The sequence below is a fragment of the Ambystoma mexicanum genome, chromosome 1p (genome assembly GCF_040938575.1).
Source record: "Ambystoma mexicanum isolate Mex_15411 chromosome 1p, UKY_AmexF1_1, whole genome shotgun sequence".
In the NCBI taxonomy this organism is placed as follows: domain Eukaryota; kingdom Metazoa; phylum Chordata; class Amphibia; order Caudata; family Ambystomatidae; genus Ambystoma; species Ambystoma mexicanum.
In genome coordinates this window covers 1,281,170,467-1,281,190,494 of record NC_090921.1, presented here as the reverse complement: position 1 = coordinate 1,281,190,494, position 20,028 = coordinate 1,281,170,467, and the positions used below count along the sequence as shown (strand labels likewise).

The 20,028-nt window shown below is 46.1% G+C and overlaps 1 protein-coding gene across 3 annotated transcripts in view; it reads left to right on the top strand.

The window, feature by feature from the left end:
• The first annotated feature begins 5,860 nt into the window (after positions 1-5,860).
• TBC1D17 (TBC1 domain family member 17) overlaps positions 5,861-20,028 on the top strand; it is a 743,081-nt gene continuing 728,913 nt past the window's right edge. For 2 of the 3 annotated variants that reach the window (XM_069605252.1, XM_069605249.1), the window contains exon 1: positions 5,861-5,976. In XM_069605252.1, coding sequence (XP_069461353.1) covers positions 5,956-5,976 — 21 coding nt within the window. In that variant the 5' untranslated portion in view covers positions 5,861-5,955. The remainder of the gene's footprint in view (positions 5,977-20,028) is intronic. The other variant, XM_069605253.1, reaches the window with a different exon arrangement.

Below are 20,028 nucleotides of genomic sequence, written 5' to 3'. Positions count from 1 at the left end.
TAGACCCCTTGAGCATCCAGTATCTCTGGAAGAAATCATGAGGGTAATTAGGGAACTCCCTGGGTTAAAGTTACTGGGACCAGACTGCTTAACCAGGGAATTTTACAAGGCTTATGCCCCTGTCCTGGCGATCCTTCTCTGTATATATGAGGATTGGCTCGCGACGGGGTCACTCCCCTCTACGTTACGCCAGGCCAAATTATTACTGATACATAAGCAGGGGAAATCCCCTGAGGGCTGCACCTCATATAGGCCAATCTCCCTGATAAATGTAGACAACAAAATACTCGCCAAAATCGTTGCAACCCGGTTGCTTCGACTAAAACCTGGACTGGTGCTTGCCGACCAGGCGGGATTTGTTCCCAGGAGGACTACGATGTTCGGGCTTTGTCGTCTCTTCGGGCCATGGATGCACATCCCACGCAATCGCTGTATTTCTAGATGCCAAGAAGGCTTTCGACTCCATCGAATGGTCCTTCCTGTTTGCGGTACTCTGGAATCTAGGGCTTGGCGCCCATTTTCTTAAGCTGGTTTCCTTATTATAGACCAGCCCACCGGCGAGGATACTGGTGGGGGTTAGCGGGATCGTCTAGTCTTGAAATGGGAAGGGGGACCCAACACGGATGTCCCCAGTCTCTTCGCCTTGGCGATGGAACTGCTGGCGGCGATCCTCATAGAGCGACACATTCAGCGAGGGCTGAGTTTCGGCCCACACAGAATGACCATATTGTTGTATGCGGATGATGTGGCCCTCTATATTGGTGACCCGGAGAACTTGTGCCTGCTGATGAGGGAATTGTCTGGCCCGAGAATCAACCATAGCAAATCTGTGGTATTTCCCCTTACGCCCGGAACTGTGGAATTCCAGGACTACTATGCCCTAAGATGGGAAAGTACGGGAGTCCGATACCTGGGGGTGCTGGTGTCCCACCACCGAGAAGAGCTATTTTGCAACAACTATGGGCGGGCAATTGAGAAACTTCGAGACATGCTGGAAAGGTGGCGAGAGCTCCCACTGACGTTAACTGGGCAGATTTCAATTGTGAAAATGGTCATCTTCCCCAAATTTGCATATCAATTCCTTAACGTGCCCCTACTCTTGTCGGTGTCAGGCAGCTTCTTCCTACGACTGCGTGGGCTTATCCTTGATCTGGTGTGAGCGGGGAAGGCAACGCAGGTAGCATGTACAACACTGACTCAGTCAACAGGGAGGGGCGGCCTGGCTCTCCCCGGCCTTTAGCGCTACTATTAGGCGGCACAGGCAAACTTCCTCGTGCACTGGTATGCCACGCACTTTGTGAGACCGCATGTTCAGTTGGAGAGGGCATGGGCGTCCCCTCGTCTACTGCGCGCAATGATCCTCAGGACGACCCGGGCAACATCCAGCACATTCAGTGTAATTCAAATTACCTGCGAGGTCTGGAGGCGGTTGGCAGGGAAGATAGGCCTCACCACTGTTTATTCATCTCTGCTTCCAGCACGCCATGCCCCTGGTCTGCCCCTAATGACTTAACAGGTATACCTCCAATGGGCAAATAAAGTGGGAATTGAAACCATCTGGGATTTATTTGTGGACCGGGAATTCCTCACAACAAGCGAGGGGGCAACTCGGCACTAGATATTTTCATATACTTTGATTACGACACACACTTAGAGGCCTCCTTGCATCATTCCCAGCGCAGTTTTCGGAGTGGCCAATGCTACGAGGAGTCATTCAGTCACAAGGGGAGGGCCACCTAGTCTCTTTATGCAGATCCGATGAAGAGGGGAATGGCCCAAGAATGCAGTGGGAGACAGCCCTGGTGGAATCCATTGATGATGCAGATTGGGAGTATGTACTGAAACAGACCCAGAACGTTTCCCTGAACTCCAAATATAAGCAAATACACTATTTCTTACACCAGGTCTGCCACACACCAGCTAGGCTCCATAAGCACTTCCCCACCACCCTGGCCACGTGCGGCAGGTGCAATTTCGCCCCGGGCAGCTTCCTCCACCTGGCATGGCAGTGTCCATAGATTCATGACTACTGGTGGTCCGAGATACTAGCCAAAATCTCCCTGATCACAGGTAAAACTTTGGAATTAGATCCCGTTCTGGCCGTGTTGGGATGTACAAGGGCCTTGCCGCCAGCGAGGAGGTGCATGGCAGGATTATTGTTGGTGTTGGCGTGCAGAAGGGTGGCCATGACCTGGGGGACGGGATGTCCCCCCAGGAACATAGGGTGGCTACGGGATATTGCTTATTGCCACGATGTGGCGATTGCTTTTATACAAACTTTACCACAGCATGCCCGTTCCCCAGAGGTGTGCGACCCATACGTGCAATATTTGATTTCCACAGCAGACTGAACATACAGTTTGCAGTATTGTCAATGCCTAGGTCTCGAGTCCTACTAATAACTATGCTATATTTGAGCGGGGGTGTGGGGAATCAGACTCTGTGTTTGTGGTGTTTGGTTGTTAAAATACAAAAATAACTTTTTTTTTTTTTTAAAGTAAAGCATCTATCAATTTCAGTGCACAGTGCTAGTACAGCCTTCAGCAACAGTATGAGATATACATGTTGTTGTGGTTCTTCTGGTCAGCTGTGACATCAAGGGAATGTGTCCCTTCTCCACAAGATGGAGCCACCCCCTTTGAGGCAAGGGAGGTGAGCCTGATCTGCACCACCCTCCCTAAGGGTCGAGGCAAGTGGGACCTCGCCGGGAGAAACTCCCCCTTAACGGACAAGGACTCCAGTTCCTGTGAGGTACTCCCTAAAGCGGTGCTATATGGGATGCTCTAAAATACCAGACTTTTAAACAACAAAACTGGGACAAAGAAACACTTAATAGATGGGATTATCACATAGTAAAGGAACATGTCTCTTCAAATCAAAGTATCCAATCCACTGTGAGGAGTAAGTTGAATAGTATGTACTCAACGCATGACCGTGAGAGAGCGAGAAAGACATAAGCACCTCAGGGCCTTCCCTTCCCTGCGTAACACCTGGAGAAGACTGAGTAGGAGTGAGCAGTGGCTGAGAGAGAGAGGAACACATACACAAGCAAGGTAAGACCATAAGCTGCATAACACCCGGAGATGGCAGAGTAGGCATGAGCCGGCAAGCCTGCAAGTTTCAAACTCGCTCTACACTGAACACGATGACGCCAGCGCCAAGGCTAATCCCCAGCAGGAAAAAGGGCAGGTACCAAAAAGAAGCTAGTGGCAGCCGGTCCACAAATTATTGCCGAGACCACCACAAGCATCCAACACCAGTGTGCCCGGTCACTCATCGGAATGCTGAGACGCTGCGAGAAGAGAAAACCAGAGGACGACAACATAGACAAAGATAAACTGACAGCAGTACAGGAAAAGAGAGAAGGTCCCTGAGGAACAAGACTCCCAAAGAAGATGTTCTTCTTAGTCTAAGGCAATGGGGAGAACGGGAGGCCCCAAGGGAATCATTATAACCAGTGCTCCAGATACCATTTTGAAGTGGGAGTATTTTACCCACTATTTTTTGAAGTTGGGAGCAAAATTATTTTTTAGGGAGTAAAAATGTAAGTCCAATTACCATAAGCGAGTAAAAATATGTTTTAACTGGGAAACAGGTGTTTTTGGAATAATTATTTCTTTGCACCGAGTTATTCATACACATTAAAAGATACATGTTTACTTCTTCCAATCGGGCAGTAATATCAATTTCTTTCTGTGGTACTGCGTGCACCGCTGGTCCAAACACATGGAGCAGTGCGAGTGAACGCAGCGACACAAGGTCATATGTGTCTGTTTCCCATTTTTTGTTGGGAGTATTTTTACTCCCTATTTTTATTTTTGGGGAGTATTTGCCTATTTTTAGGGAGTAAAAGGGGCCGATACACCCCTATCTGTAGGGTTGATTATAACGTTCAAGCAACTCTTACCAGTAGAAGTCATGAGGCAAAGTTAAATCTGAAACTGATGAAAGTGTTGATACAAGAGAAAGAATTAATGAAAATCTGAATATTGAGAGAAAAGAACAGTGGCTAAAAATACCCTGGGAAAAAGGGAAAAGAAACTCTATATTCTGTGCAAGAAGAACAGAATAGCAAAGAGAGAGAACATTATGAGGCAGATTATAGAGGAATGTATCAATTGAACCATGTACAAAATCAAGTAGGCCAGGACAAACTGAACTAGAATTACCCAGGAGGGAAAGCCTACTTGAGAAATAGTATTTTCCAACCATACGCTGAAACCAGCAACCAGGAATATACATCTTATAAAAGATCCCCAAAAGGGATTTTCAAGGAGGGAAAAGTCAATAGTACATTTGAAGAATTACCGAGAGTGATCAAAGTAATCACGTGAGACTATTTGAGGATTATGTATTAAGAAAGAATCCAACAGACTGTACTAGAAGTACCCTATGCAGAAGAGAGTCATTCTCCTGACCCAAGTTAGTTTTCATAGAGGTAGGGTCAGTTAGGTTAGTTTTGAACAGCAGACTTATTCCTTTGGACATTCAAGCATGAGTAATGTGGACAGGGACCCCCACCATAGTGATAGGAAATGTAGGCCTTAAAATTTTACTTTAATACAATCTTGTGAAAAAGGTCCCGACTGTCTGCGTCCTCCTTCTGGCTCACCACACAGCTTTTTCACTTTCTAGCAAGCAATTACTGGCAAGGCTGCAAGTAGAATCTACCAGTTTCTCTAGATCTGAAATTCAGCCAAGTGGAAACATATTATAATAGAAATAGGAGCACACTGGTCTTCCTTAGCCTCGTCTGATGCTACGTCATAGGCTTCTCTTTGTAAACTATAACATTAGTTTAACAATGAGTTGTTATCAATGGTAGGCGGAAAACTCCAAATACTTCTTTGAGTTGGGCAACCCTCCAAGGGGCACACTTTATCTCCCATAGTTATGCCATTTTTTGGTTCGATGTTATGCGCAGCTGGGAAGAAACTCTAACCAAAGCTAGTGAAGAGCACATACTTTTCTCCCTACTTAATTTACTCTTTTTTCATTACAAAGCTCTAAACGTGCGTTCCAGTTCCTGGAGTTTTTAAGAGGTCATACTTGTACTCTGTATAAGGACAAGTACCAGAATGCACGCCTAAAAACAAGAAATAGGTGACTATTTCTCACCTGAAATGCCATTAATTGATAGCTCGGTAAACACTCCTGTAGGTCTTATGCGTTCAAAAGGATTAAAAACACCTCCCGATGAGCCTTTGTGGGAAAGCCGATCATACTCACTGACACAGGGCCTGCATAATATGCCTAACTTTTGCAAATCAAACCATCAACCTTTATCTTTGACAGGAGCAGAGACTTTTCAGAGAAAAGGACCCCTGCAAGGCTATTTGGGGGCTGCGGCAACTATTAATACAATTGCTGCCTATCACAGGCGCATTTTTCAAAACACGAGATGTGGTGACACAAAGGATATTGCAGGTCATAATATTACTGCTTGAGGAGAACCGGGGCACTCACAGTAGCTCCAGCGGAGGCACCAGCTTGGCAAACTCAGGGCAAACACGTTTCAGACGACTACTTGCAGTTCGTTCGCTTCTTTGTGAAGCCTGTTTGGAGTAAACCGTCTACATACCACACATTTCCACAACCAACCATAAAACTAAACACAGTGTACCATTTGTTTCCGAGTCCTGATACAATGTCGAGAAGCTGCAGCACAGATAATGAATATTTTAACTAAAAACACTGCTAAGGGTAGGCTCTAAGGGTGTCACCGCACGACATCAGCATAACGCGTCAGCAGCACAGCATCCAGAATTAGACTCATCTCAGTCAGCTGGTTCTTTAATTCTGTGTAGGATAGTAGGTGCAACGTAACTTGGCGTAAACAGAATCTCGAGATGCTATAGGACGTATGTGTAATGAAATGTGACGTATGGGTCACGTGAGTGGGACACGTTGCTAGGTCCCTTCCTCTAACGGGAACTGGTGGTTACTGTTTTGGTTATGGACTCTTCTGGTCACAAGGTAAAGAATAATGTTTTTGTTTTTATGGTGACAGCTTCTATTCCCCAACCGCCAGTTCTCTGAAGCCTCTCACTATTTCAGTGCATAACTGATCATTGCGAAGGAAGTCAAAACTCTCTATCCGAGTGGGGGTACTCCTTTACTCTGGATTGGAATGTCTGCTGGCTCTCTGAGTGATGGGTCATTTCGCTGTCCTAAAGCTTTAGCTTTCTCAAGCCGGGGAGTGAGGTCAACTCACGGAAGTTGAGAGACCGGTCGGTGTGTAGAGCTGGGGTGCAACTTTTTGAATTCAGGTGCCTGTGGGTGACGCACTGGCTAGGCGCTGCTTTATAATGATCGTGCTTTCCACCAAAACTTAATAGTGATGGGATAGAAGGATTTTAATGAAACGTAACCACTAACATTGATATGGGCAAAATTACACATTACATATTGGTGGCAGCCGCAGGACCAAGACGGACTTGCAACTGTCAGGTCCCTGTAATGGGCAGATGGGCACAAAGAAAAATGATGCAATGGAAGACTGCCCTGAAGATCGATAGTTGTCAGGATTGCATTTGGAAACGTGTACATGTTAATAACTCGTTAAATGTGGCAAAATGATCCAAACAAAAAATGATGTTTAGATTAAAAAGAATGGCATGTGGATTGATGGAGTGGGTAGTAAGGATGTATAGATAGGACGGACAGTTGATGTAGGCATCCTCTTTAGGACCTGCAGCGCAACGTCTCCACGCACAGCCCAGCTTTCTTCCCTCTCTCGGCCGTGTGCTTGGGTCTGCACCGCCAGACCCAACTGAGAACTCCCACAGCTACTCGCCGGCGTTCTCTGTGTCTTCCTTCCCTGGTCAGCCAGCAGGATTTGAATCTCCCGCGTTGGAGATCTGCTTCCTCTGATGGCTGCATTCGGCTCAGCGATCAGGCTTGACACATCTGATAGTGCTTTGTTCCTTTCATTTTTTACATTTCATTCAGTTCCTCTCATGCAGATTGCAAAATCTCTGTTAACCTAATTCTCATGCCTCCTTGGGGCCACCTTGTACCATTGTTAGCACAGTCAATGGTCTTTATGTCTTCTGTGCTCTTCCTCCTCATAATACTTTGGGCTTCCTCTCCATTGTTACAACAATACATAGGTTTGCTCTCAATGTAGTTCTGGACATTAGGAAGCACTAGGGAATGGCAGGGAGTTACAATATTTAATGGACTGTATCCCAGGTGATCGTCATTATCTCCCAATGAGGTCCTTATGCATTAAACCACACCTCGGTGGATTGTTATGTTGCGGTCGCACCTCCCTAGCCTCATGGAAAAGGTATCCCCATTGGGGAGAAGTGACAACACCTTGTGAATAGTCACAGGAGACGGAAGCGAGGAAGATGGGGCAGGGAGGGAAAATGGTGGGGCGGGCGCAAGTAGTTGGTTATCAGCTCGCTCAGAGTGCTAGTTTATACCATGAGATTCAACCCATGTTTTGAGCAACCTGATTGGCTGCAGTGCCCGACCCAAGTGCTAATACATGTTATGTCGTGGTAGGGACAGTTTATGCTATTTGTGAGGTGAGACATATTTTTTGTGAATTGAGAAAGAAATGCCTGTTTTTTCCTTAAAATATTTTCCAAGGATCGATTACTAAATTCACTTAAAATGTTTGCAAGATGGAATTATGGAGAATTGGTATTTGGGGAGGGTTTGGGTTCAGGGAGAAATTGCTTTATTTTTAACCTGTTAGTGAAAATAAAGTCTGCTATAGAGGTGCGAGTGGTGCCAATGCATATTTTCATTAACATTTGTTTGATTGAACAAGCGTTTTTCTGTGATTTAACTAGTAAGATCTCAATCTTAATTGCTTGTCAGCGATGAAGATCACAACCTTCATCTAAGAACCATGTATTGAAGTGCATGTATAAAACAGCAATTTAAGATGCATGAAAGGTCAGTATGGGCCACGTCCCTTTGGAAACAGCTACAGCAGGGGTGAAGAGAAATAGGCACAATTTCTTTCAAAGATCTCAATTCTTGGAGCATCCCACCTGATGATGGAGATGCTTGCAATGAGAACCTCGATCGTTATGAATAATCCACTGTGATGAATCCTTAGATGTCATCACCCTTCCCATGAGGCCAGGGAGGTGAGGTCGCTACCCGATGGCCCCCCTGAGGGTGATAAACAGCGGGAAGATCTCATGTACTCACAACACTCCTCCTCTGGTGACAAGCACGAATATCTAGCTAGAATGCGGTACAACACCCCTCACCCTTCACCAATTTCCTTTACCTCTCCACAATCCATGAGTCCCACCTTCACATCCCTCACTTCCATACCACACACTCCCATGTATATATGCAAGACTGAATACCCCTCAGTTACTGAGATGAGGAAGAGTGGGGATGACCTAATGAAGACCTCCTTGACAGGTACTGAGACGAGGAGGAGGCCCAGAAACAATCAAGAGTCGTCCTAGGAACTTGAATGGGCATTCTAGATGTCATCGCTCATCCAACATAAAGAGCAAGCAAGGATTTACCTTTTTGTCAGACCCTCGCAGGAGCAACCGTGAACGAAAGGATCATCAGGCATGGGAAGGAGAGAACGCTGCTGACTAGGACGTGAGCAACAAGGCTCGGGCGTCTCTAACCAGTTTTACGTGGGTGAACTGGGCGAGAAGCTGGCAAAACGGAGGTCTGGGCGAGAGCCAGGCCTCACGGTCGAAGGGAGACACTAGGACTGCAGGGGACCAACGACTGCAGAGACACCGCAGTTCGCCAGGGGTCCACAGAAGCCACAGCAGACCTGAATGAAGAAAAGGAGAAACCCGAGATCAACCGGAAGATGCAGACTTCAACCCTAAAGGTTGCAAGGGTTCTCGGAACAGTTGATGGGACCACAAAAGGGTCACAGAGGTGGCTGAAGGGGAACCATATGATATTTGCCCGACATAGAGGCAAGTGAGAAGGACCCCCTTTTGCTACCAAAAGACACTGATAATTGTCCGTTAAGAAACAGAGAACCTCAGGTTTGGGATCCACACACCACAAGGGAAGATCAGTATAAGACTTCTTCCTTGTGGCAGTACTTGGCTGGGGAGTGAGCCAAGTCCGCCAGAAGAAAGCAATAGAGAAACACATTTCTGGGACCTGCACCCTAAGGGAAGATCAGTATAAGTTATCTCCTTCAGGGCAGTACCTGGCAGGAGAGTTATCTATGTCTGGCAGCACAAACCAGTAGAGGATTAAATTGTGAAACAAAGTATACAAGAAGCCAGGGGAAGGGAGCCGTTCCCCCTGGTGTTGTGAACTATGAAATAAGCTTGAGAAAAAGGCCAGGGGAAGGGAGATATTCCCCTGGTGTTGTGAACCATGAAATAATCCTGAGAAAGGCCAGGGGAAGGGAGACGTTTCCCCTAGTGTTGTGAGCTGTGATATACCCCTGAGAAAGACCAGGGGAAGGGAGACATTGTCCCTGGTGTTGTGAACTGTGAGAACGAAGCCAAGGAGACCAGGAGAACGAAGGCATTCTCTTGGTAGTTGAGCTTGCAAGGAGGATCAAACCAGTTATCCAGGTGAAGGGAGTCATGCCCCCTGGAATGAAGAAACAGTGAACATTCTGATGCAGAGGGTTAAAGGGTCAGCAATCCTTTTGTGTGGCATTAAAACCATGGGAAGGGAGTAATTCCCTCTTGTGATGAACTTGCTACCAGAACTGTGCCACCCAGTACAGGAGGAGGGAGTCCTTCTCCTGTACCAAGAACATTTGCGCAACCTTGTGTAAGGGACAGATCGGGACGTTTTGACACAGGACTGTGGACTAAGTTACAAGGCCATTCTGACAAACCCATTAGCACTTTAATTGAGGACCGGGAAGCTCCTCATAGATATAGTGAAAGATAGGTTTTCTATTTATTTTTATACTGAATAAAGGTCTGTAGCAATCTCTATGCCACCTGCGTGTCGGTCTCCTCCATGTGTACACTTACCACATATAAAGTTCATATAGTAAACAGCAATTTAAAGTGTGTTGAGGTGAAGGGAACATTCAAGGAAGATGAGAGGTGTGAGCAAGGTTTTTGCACATAACAGTAGCATAGTTGGGGATAATAAAAGCACTAATCTACATGAAATCTCAATTTGCATTACAGTGGCATGAGTGACACCAGACGATTGAGATTCCAGCATTGGACATCTCTATCTTTATAATCCATATATAACATGTAAGTGATACAATGACAAACAATATATACAATTTCATATAGAAACAGCAAGTTGAAGTGAAGGGAAAATGTAAGGGAGGCATGGGCTAGATTTTCTACTGTTTTTATGAATTACATTTGTTATGTATGTAATTGATAATATCCTCATTCCAGTTCTTCTTCCTCATTACAGTCCCTTTACCTCTTGCTCGTCACAATTCCCCTTCCGCAGTGCAGTGCCCTTTTCACTTCCTCATCAGACTTTTTATCTTCCTTGTCACAGGCAGAAATAGCCAACGACCTTGGCTAAACGTATGGCACGTGGGAACCCCAATGGGGTGAGAGCTAACCCATGTTACATAGCCTCATTGATAACGGTGCATATGGCATAAGTGAAGGTATTGGAAGATAAAAACTGAAGAAATTACAGGTGATGGGAGAAATAGCATAACAAAATACTATCAGTGAAAAAACATTAGTTGAAATGATGTTAAGGTGCTCATTTAATGCAACAAAACCCCTGAACCTCGGCAGGTGCTGGAGGCTTCGTTCCCTAAACTATCAGCCCACGTTGCACAGTCCTTAAGCAAAATAATGGCATCACTGGAAACTAGAGCACAAGGATGACATTACAGATGGAATCAGAAATCCCATCAGTGGTGGTATCACTTATGGCAGGGGTCTTCAGCCTTTGGCTCTCCAGATAATTTGGCCTACAAATTCCATCAGCCCTAGACATCATTGTTAATGTCGAAGGATCATGGAACGAGTTTTCCAAAACATGTAGACCGGTGCAAGTTTCAGACCTCCTGACTAAGGACATTCTCAATGACATCACTGGTATCATGGTGAAAAATTAACATGCTCCATTTCAGGACATATGGATCATCATGCATACTGAATTGAATGTCAAAAATGCTTTGCCAGCATTGTTAATAAAGGTAGAATTATTTTAGAAAGTAGTTCATGCTCATGTGATGCTACAATTTCATGTAATATAACAAGGGTCTGCAGCCTACAGGTCTCTATGTGTTTTAGACTACAATTACTATTGGCCCTAGCCAGCATATTCATTGGTGGGAGATCACGGGAGTCATATTCCAAAACATGTGGCGAATGTCTGTAGACTCCTGCACTGAAAGATTAAAACCTCTGTGCAGTACATTCACTTCTTTTGTCCCGATAACTCTGTGTCCTTGAAACATGTAACTGTATTTCCTCATGTTGGACCTTTTACAGGCCACTTGCCATAACCTTTACATTTAGGCATGGTTGGAGCCTGTTTTTTGTTTGGTTATACTAACAATTGGTTGTGATATGAAAAATAAATTAATTTCTTCTTATATTTGTTAATAATTGTTCAATTGAGGATGATTGGCTGGGTTCTGGAAACTGAACAGCTGCTGTAATGGATATGGTGGCGGGAGTTGAGAGCTTGACCAGCGCAGGTAGAATGTGTGTGTATATATGAATGTAAATATATATATATATATATATATATATATATATATATATATATATATTTTTTTTTTTTTTTGTAAACAATATTTATTCGTTTTTCACCATACATCACATTAAAATCGTTTTACAGCTTGAGTTACTCTTACAGTTAAATTCTTCTCCCCCCTACCCCTGCAGCCTACGTCCCGCATCTCTCTCTCCTACCCGACATCTCAGCATTGTGCACCATTATTCCTCCCCACAGGACTATTGCTCTCCAGTCTGATGTGTATAGTACTGCTACTAATTGTCTCCAGGCGGCCAATGATACTGCACCCGCTTCCTCCTCCCCCCTTCGTTATCTCTTGCCACACCCCTGTTTCGACGTTCACCCATTTCGTTAGATCTTGCCACCAGACATAAGCTGACGGTCTTACGCGCGCCTTCCAACTCATTGCTATTCTGCGCTTGGCTAAGGTATACACTATGTCTTTGAGTTTGCTTATGTGTTTAGCTCTGCGCGTTCTAGGGTACCCCCTAAAAGGCATGCCCAAGGGGTGCTCACATCTAGGTTAATATCCGCTTCTGCCATGATTTGGGCCACCTCCCCCCAGAATCCACCGATTTCGGGGCAAGACCAGAACATATATACTATTCCTGCTTCTACTTCCCCACATTTCGGGCATGTCTGTACACTTGTGTGTTGGAACTTCGCTATTTTCTTTGGTGTCATGTATGCTCTGTGGGTTACATATAACTGGATCTGTTGCAATCACGCATTTCTCGATACCTTTTTGTGGTATCCTTGTACTCTCATCCACAGCCGGTCTTCCATTAATTCACCCACTTCCTCCTCCCAGTCTGCTCTTGTTTGAACCATTTCTTTTCACATCCTGGACATCAGCAACTCATATATACGGGAGACCTTGTGGCCTCCCTCAGACACATCATAGAACGATTCTATCGCTGCTTCTGGTTGTCGTGCTAGCTCCCCGTCCGACCGCTTCCCCCTTGCAATTCTTACCAGTCGTGAATATGTGATATGCTGTCCCGATGCAACCCTTTATCCTCCACCAATTCCTCAAATTCCTTGGGTTTCCCATCTACCCATACATCCCCCACCAGTGCTATGCCCACCCATTCCCACTTTCTTCTTATGTTCAGCTTAAGTTGTTCATCTACCCCTTTCAGCACCACCAGCGGTATCTACGGGGAACATGGGCGGATTGTCTATAAAATGGCATGCCCTCCACCACATTTCTCTCCCTAGACCAAACAGTCTGCCTTCTCTTTCTCCCAGTTGTTTCGTTAACCACATTCTTTCGTTCAAAAAGTAAGGGGTACTTTCGGCGCTCAACAATTTAGCTTCCAAGGATTGTTCTTCCGATAGCCACCTCGCTACATATTGGAGCTGGCTAGTCAGATAGTACCCTTCAAAGTTTGGCAATCTAATGCCTCCTTGATCGTATGAGTTTTGCAACTTCCACAATGCTATTGTACTCCTTGAGATATGCCAGAGGAACCCTCTGCATATGCTCTGTAGTTTAGAAAAGAATCGTTCGGGTATTACTTGTTGAATGTTTGCAAAGTAGTGTACTAGCCTGGGCAGCACCACCACCTCTAGTAAAGCCGCTCTCCCCATCATAGACAATGGTAATTTGACCCAAAATCCCATACTCTTTTCTATTTTAGTTACCGTCTTTTCAGTGTTATGTCTGTGTTCTTGTGTGGGATCATGGTAAACATCTATATCCAGATATCTAAATGTAACAGTTTCCCAAGTAACGGGCAATACCGGCAGCTCGTGTTTAGGCGTGCCTATATATCTTCCTAGGGGAAATATAGTTGATTCTTGTGGATTAACCGTTATACTAGATGGTCTTGCGTCTCGTTCCTTTACTTCTAAGATGTATTGCAGGTTCTCTTCTGGGTAACGCAGATACAATAGCATGTCATCTGCAAACAGTGATATTTGATGCCGCCCTGCCTTTGTGCTGTTTCCAACCTCCCCATATTGTTGCCTCAGGTACGCTGCTAAGGGTTCCAGCGCTAGAATGAAGAGCATCAGGGACTACAGGCATCCCTGCCTGGTGCCCTTACTTAGCTGCCATTGTTCTGAGATATTAGAGCCCGTTTTTACGCATGCTACTGGCCCACTTTATAGTAATCATACCCATCTCAAGTATATGGGCCCTACTCCCGTATTCCTCCCGGACCGCCAGCAGCCAAGGCCATTTAACAGTCTGGTGAGATTATTGCTGCCTCATGCGAGTTCCCTTGGTTGTAATCTATGACATGGTGGAGTCTCCGCAAATCAGTTATATGCCTATGTGGACAGACCCCGTTTGGTCTGAGTGTATCAGTTTACTTATGACTGGTTTTAGCCTATTAGCCATCACTGATGTCAGGATCTTGCTGTCTTAATTGAGTAATGAGTGGGGTCTGTAGGACCCGCATTCTGTGTCTGGTTTATTGGGCTTCAGGAGCGGGATAATAATCGCCTCCCGTAGCGGGATAATAATCGCCATCTTATACGTTTTGTAAAATTCGCTAGGTAGCCCATCTGCCCGCGGGGCCTTACTAGAGGGCGATAGCTCGATGACTTGCTCTTCCTCCTCCGCTGTTATCAGGATTTCTAGGCTTTCTCTTTCTGCCTCCTGGAGTTTGGGGAGAGTAATCTCTGTTAATGCTTCCCTCATGTCTAGCTCTTCCTCTTCGCTGGAGTTTGCATACAGTCGCTTATAGTATTCTGAAAAACATTCATTGACTCCTTCGTGAGTTTCCTGTAGCTGCCCGTCTATCCCTTGCATTGCTCTAATAGTCTGCCTGGTGGTCTTGCTTTTGCATAACTAGGCTAACAATCTGCCCGGTTTGTCTCCTTCTGCATGCTGCCTCTCCACACATTTATGGTAGCTTAAATTGCCCAGTCTCTCCTAGTGATTTTTCCACATCGTCTCTTCTAGTTTTCGTTCTGCAGTTTGCATGTTATTACGTTTTGCAACCCCTTGGATTTAGTCATTGCCGCTCCTCTTATTACCACCTTAAATGCCTCCCATAATGTCCCAGCCGAGTCTACCCTACCCGTGTTGTGTTTAAAGTACTCTTCTATCTCCACCCTCAAGTCTTCTCGGAACGCTGTGTCTTTTAATGATTCCTGAGTCTCCTTGTAGGGATCCTAGCTCTGGGTGGCCTGATCCGCCATTTCATCACCAGCGGAGCATGATCTGATAGGACCATAGCCTTATATTTCACTTGTGACGCTTCCCATATTAAGTCTGTACCGATGAATATATAAGCGAGCCTTGTATAGAGATTTTGTGGGGCGGAATAATGTGAGTATTCTCTGTCGTGTGGGTGGCACTCCCTCCGTATGTCTACCAAATGAAAGACTTGCAATAGGGTATTAAGTGCTTTGGCTGCCAGGGCCGGTTGTGTCACTTTCTTGGCTGACCTGTCCAACAATGGGTCTAGAGTACAGTTAAAGTCCTCTCCCCAGACCACTGCTCATCAATGTACGGGCTGACCTTTGTATGCAGGGCTCAGAAGTAGGCCGTAGTGTCCTGATTCGGGGCATACACATTGATAGTGCTCACTTCTTTATTCTCCACCAACCCCCTTATCAATACCATCCTTCGTCTTTATCTATGGTGGACTCTAGCAGCTTAAATGGGACATGAGGGGCTATCCATGTTATAACCCCTCTGGCATACGCTGAGTAGGTAGCTCCTAGGGTTGTTCCTTTCCATTTCTTTATTATCACATCCTGCTTTTCTTTGGTCAGGTGAGTTTCTTGCAACAGTGCTATATCTATTTTTTGTTGTCTCAAGTACATCATAACCTTATTACATTTGATATAATTATTCAGCCCGCACACATTCTAGGTTACTATCTTCAGCTCCCCCATCTTATCCATTATCCAGTCCTCCCAGCCCCACCTCCCTTCTGTCCCATCCTGATGTTTGTCTGTAGGCCTGTCCCTTTACAACTTCCCCAATCCCCCCACCCTCACCTCCCTCCTGAACTATCCCCAACAATTGCCCAGCTCCAGAACTGACTCTCAGGCATCCCTGCTTCTCCCTCCTTTCACGGCCTGTTGCCGTTCTTTAGAGTGCAACAGGTGGATACTGTGCTACCAGTATCCCAACTAACTAACCTACTGGGGGTAAGAGCGATGCCTGTGTAACTCCTGCATACTGCTAATAGTCACAGGCGTCATGGCTTGGTTTTCTAATGGTCCAAGTGTCTCTATCGCCAACCCTTATGTTATCTCCCCCACCCCTCAGGTTATACATTAGGGTTCCCCTAGGCGTATCACTTAACACTCTCCTTGCTGTCTCGTTTCTGCTGCTCTGATGACATATTCTGGGAGTCCAACCAGCTGTTGACCTCTTTCGGGGTTTCTAAAAACAGGGCTCTGTCTTTGTGCAGCACCTTCATCTTGGCAGGATACAGGAGCATGAACTTGAGTTGGGCCGCACGCAGTCTTCTTTTCACCGTCCTGTAATCCAGCAGTTGCTTTTGTACCAAAAAGGTGCAGTCCGGGTACGCTATGATGGATGCCAACGCTTGCTGATGGTGGCGCCTTTCCCAAAATGTTCCAGTATTCTCTCCCTGTCCTTGTAATGCAGTATTTTGACTATTATTGGCCTCAGCGGGGGCCCGGGTTGCGGTCTACGCATCAGTGCCCTGTGCGCTCTTTCCAATGTGAATCCCTGGGAGAGCGTGCCCGCTCCAATTTTTTGCAGTAACATGTCTTCTATATATTTGGTTGGGTTATGTCCTTCCTCACCTTCTGGTAGCCCGATGATCCGAACGTTGTTGTGCCTGGCCCGGCCTTCTGCTTCCTCTGCCCTGTTTTCCAGGTTCTGTACTTGCTGTTTCAGGTAGGAGATCTCTGTGGTGTTGTCTTTGCAGCCGCTGGTATTGGCCTGCACCTCCTTTTCCAGCTCCCCTGCATGCTCTGACAATGCTCTGACGTCTTGCCTCAAGAGGTTCATGTCTATCTGCATTGCATCTATTTTGAATTCCAGGGACGTCTTCAATTCCGCTATAGCAGCCAGTATTTGTTTGTCCATTCGATCTTGCGTGGCTCCTTGTTTTAGCTCTTGTGGCTGCGACTTTGCCCCCTCCATCGTTTGCGCTGGTCTGGTAAACGTGTCCTGGGAGTGTGATTTACTTTCTTCTTGTTTGCTTTAGACAACTTTGTTCATGTCCTTTCTCTTAAGTTCCTCTATATTCCTGGCATCCGTGGCGGCACTGGTTTCTTTCATCACACCCAGTATGGGGTAATATTTCCTGGTGTTCTTATACAGGGGCTTATCACTTTATCCTCCTGCCGTATCTCATCTTCCAGTTGCCATGACCTTCTCTTGAGAGCTGTAGTTAGAGGCCTGTTTGTATGTCCTTTGTATGCCCACGCTTCCTGCTGTCTTACCTTCGCCTCCTCTTCTCATTGTGACTCACTGTGTATTTCAGCTCCTTCTCGTTGCTTGACCTTTTATTTCGTTCTCGCCGTCTCCTCTTTTTCTTTTTCTTTACTTTCTCTCCACGCTTTGGGTGTCAAGTAACACAAGCGCCCCCTGGACCACTGGTGGGCCAGTGTTCTTCGAGCTTCTGATCGGTGGTGCGGCCGGTGGCGGACCGTTGTGTCGACTTGTCTCCCCCTCCGTCCAGCTTTGTTGCTCTATTTGTCGACCAACTTGTTGTCTCTCACCTTCGTGGGCCTTTTCGGGAACTGCTTCTGTGAAGCCCCTTGGTCAATCCTGGGTACAAGACCCTCTTGATGCCTTTGTGCTCTTGGGTGTCCCCCCCCTACTCCTCTAGCGTCCTCCTAATTCCAGTCTTTGCTGCTCTTTAGGCAAGCAAGCTGAGTGCCTCCTCTTGGCTTTATGTTCTTTGTTGGGCCCACTGATCATGCTCTTCCATACCTTTTATGTGTTCCCCCTTGTCTGCTTGTGTGAGAGGGGCCCATTCGGTTTCACCTTGCAGGTCGGTTGAATCTGCCTTTCTTCCAGCTCCTCCACTCTGTTACCCCAGCTAGCTTCCAGTACACTGCCGCGCCTGCGTTTCTATTGCCTATATGCAGCCAGGGCTTAATGGCTCACCGTGCTGCGCCTTTCTTTCTTGTCGTCTGGTATTTCGGGGATCTCATACCTGCAGTCTCACCTTTGCAGCCTCGATATTCTCTTCTGTGCAGAGGCCCCTTATAACTATCTGTCGGTCGCCTTCCCACTTGGACCGCTGGCTTCTGCACCGTAGGTGCTCCACTGACCGTCTCTTTGCAGTATTAATGGGGCCGTAGGCGCCACTGCTTACCCTTCTTTAGCAGTACCGCCGCTTTTATGTGTCCAGCTGTTGTCCAATATTTCGCGGGCTGTGGCATTTCGTTTTTATTTCCACCGTGTCTCGATTGCTCTGTGTCTCACCTTGGATTGTGCACTTCTCCTATCTGTGCCCTCATGAAGTGGGCTTTACTATCTCCTCTTAACCGCTGCACCGTTCACTGCCAGGGATGCATTTCACTGTGGCCGCCCGCTCATCAATGCTTCTGCCGGGTGCCACATTGTATCTCTTGATCCGGAGTGATACTTCATTAACAGGTCTCCGCACAGCTACCGGTTACAATGTATCCACACGGTCATTGCTGCTTTCCACCTTTCGCAGTGCATCGGGTCAGTTTCTTGTGTAGAGCGGGGCTCCGATCCCTGGGGCTCTGATCCCTGCCACCAGCACTTCTTATGCTGAGCCTTTGTGTAGTTCCCGGGCAGACGCCATTTTCTTTTTTGTTCTCGTAACCCTGCCTGCTTCTGCAGTCTCAAACTCTGCTTCCCGCTGTTGTTTTTCCTCACGCTTTATACAAGAGAATGCCCTTATACTTAAACCAGCAGTTGCCCATTTTCATCCGAATCAGTGTCGGATCTGCAGGAGCATCTGAAATGCATGTCTTAACTTGCGGCCATTTAGCCACGCCCCGCTCAGGTAGAATGTTGATGTTTAAATTGGGCCAGTTACCCTGATCATCCACAGAGACAGCCCAAGCTAGTGGTGTCTCCGAATGAATGTAGATTCCTACTGCAGCTCATGTCCCTGTCCTCTTTCTTTCTGGTGCAGTTTTTCTTGCTGGTGAAGTTTGAACAAGTTTGGCGATTAGCGGGTTCTGAGCCCTAAGATCCTGACAACCTGTCCCTGGCTAGGGTGCTCCCATCACCAGAACCCCGCTCCACAAGAAGCAACTTTGTGTTTGCCGCAGAGCGAACCGATGGTGCTGAACCCAGATCAGCCATGCCCTTAAACAGGACCGGAGGTTAGGGGCGTCCCAAACCGGCTTTGCTGCCCCAATGCTGAATTACGTGGAACACAGGACATTATGACACAGGAAACAGTGCACACATTAGAAAATAGGATCTTGCAATGTGTTCACTATAAGACCTCTGGTGATTTGTCATCTTCAAACAACTCTTTCTTCTGCCCTGATAATTGTCATTGTGGCATAACAATGCTACCCAGCAAGGTATCATAATCACCACTGTTTGTTTGGTTTTGTTCCTGGTCTATTGGTTTTGTCCTTGGTGTATTTCCCACTTACTTGCACCCTATGAAGTGGCACACGACTTGTTCTCATATTTTTGTTATTGTGCTGGACTCTTCGAGGGCATGACTAGGCTATCTGTAAATGTGTTATTGTAAGTAATTTCTGATTGAAATTCACATCCGTGTTCTTTAACTGAATGCAAATACAAATAAAGTAAAACAATCAACCTATTTAGCACACACGTAAGAAACGACAATTTCATTTGAAAATCCTGCAGCGAAGGGAGAAAATGATTTCACAGTCAGAGGATCTATTGTGTCACATTGCAATGCAACCAGACACAGTGGAGAGCATTCACAGTGAACCACTGCATTTTTAGAACAATATTGTGACTCTATACACAAGGGATCTTGTTTAAGCACCCATAATGTTGCCAGGAAAAACTGAGGTACCAACCCTCACAGTTACTTGTGGCGACCATTTAAACTAGGAATGACAAGAAATAGAAGAGTGCTGGAAACCCAGGCGCTAGTACGTAAATATTTAGTATTGTACAAACCAATACTATGTGACCCACAGCAGCAGGTGAGTGTATCCGGTTGAGGAACCTCTGTTCCAAGTTCCAACATAGGAGCATACAATCAATTATACAATCGCACTGCGCTTATGTCCTGAGATGTTTTTAATGCTAATTTGCACAGATTTGGTTTGGTTTGAACCAGCCGAGAGGTGTTTCAAGCGCTGCTCTTCTTCCAGGTCTGGAATATTGTGCACCATAACACATCATTTATTGTTAATATTTAAAAACATCAACATACAGGACACCAAAGCCAGAAAAACAGGGAGGCATTGGGGTACAGTCAAAAACGCCAACAAATTGATTGTGTCCCA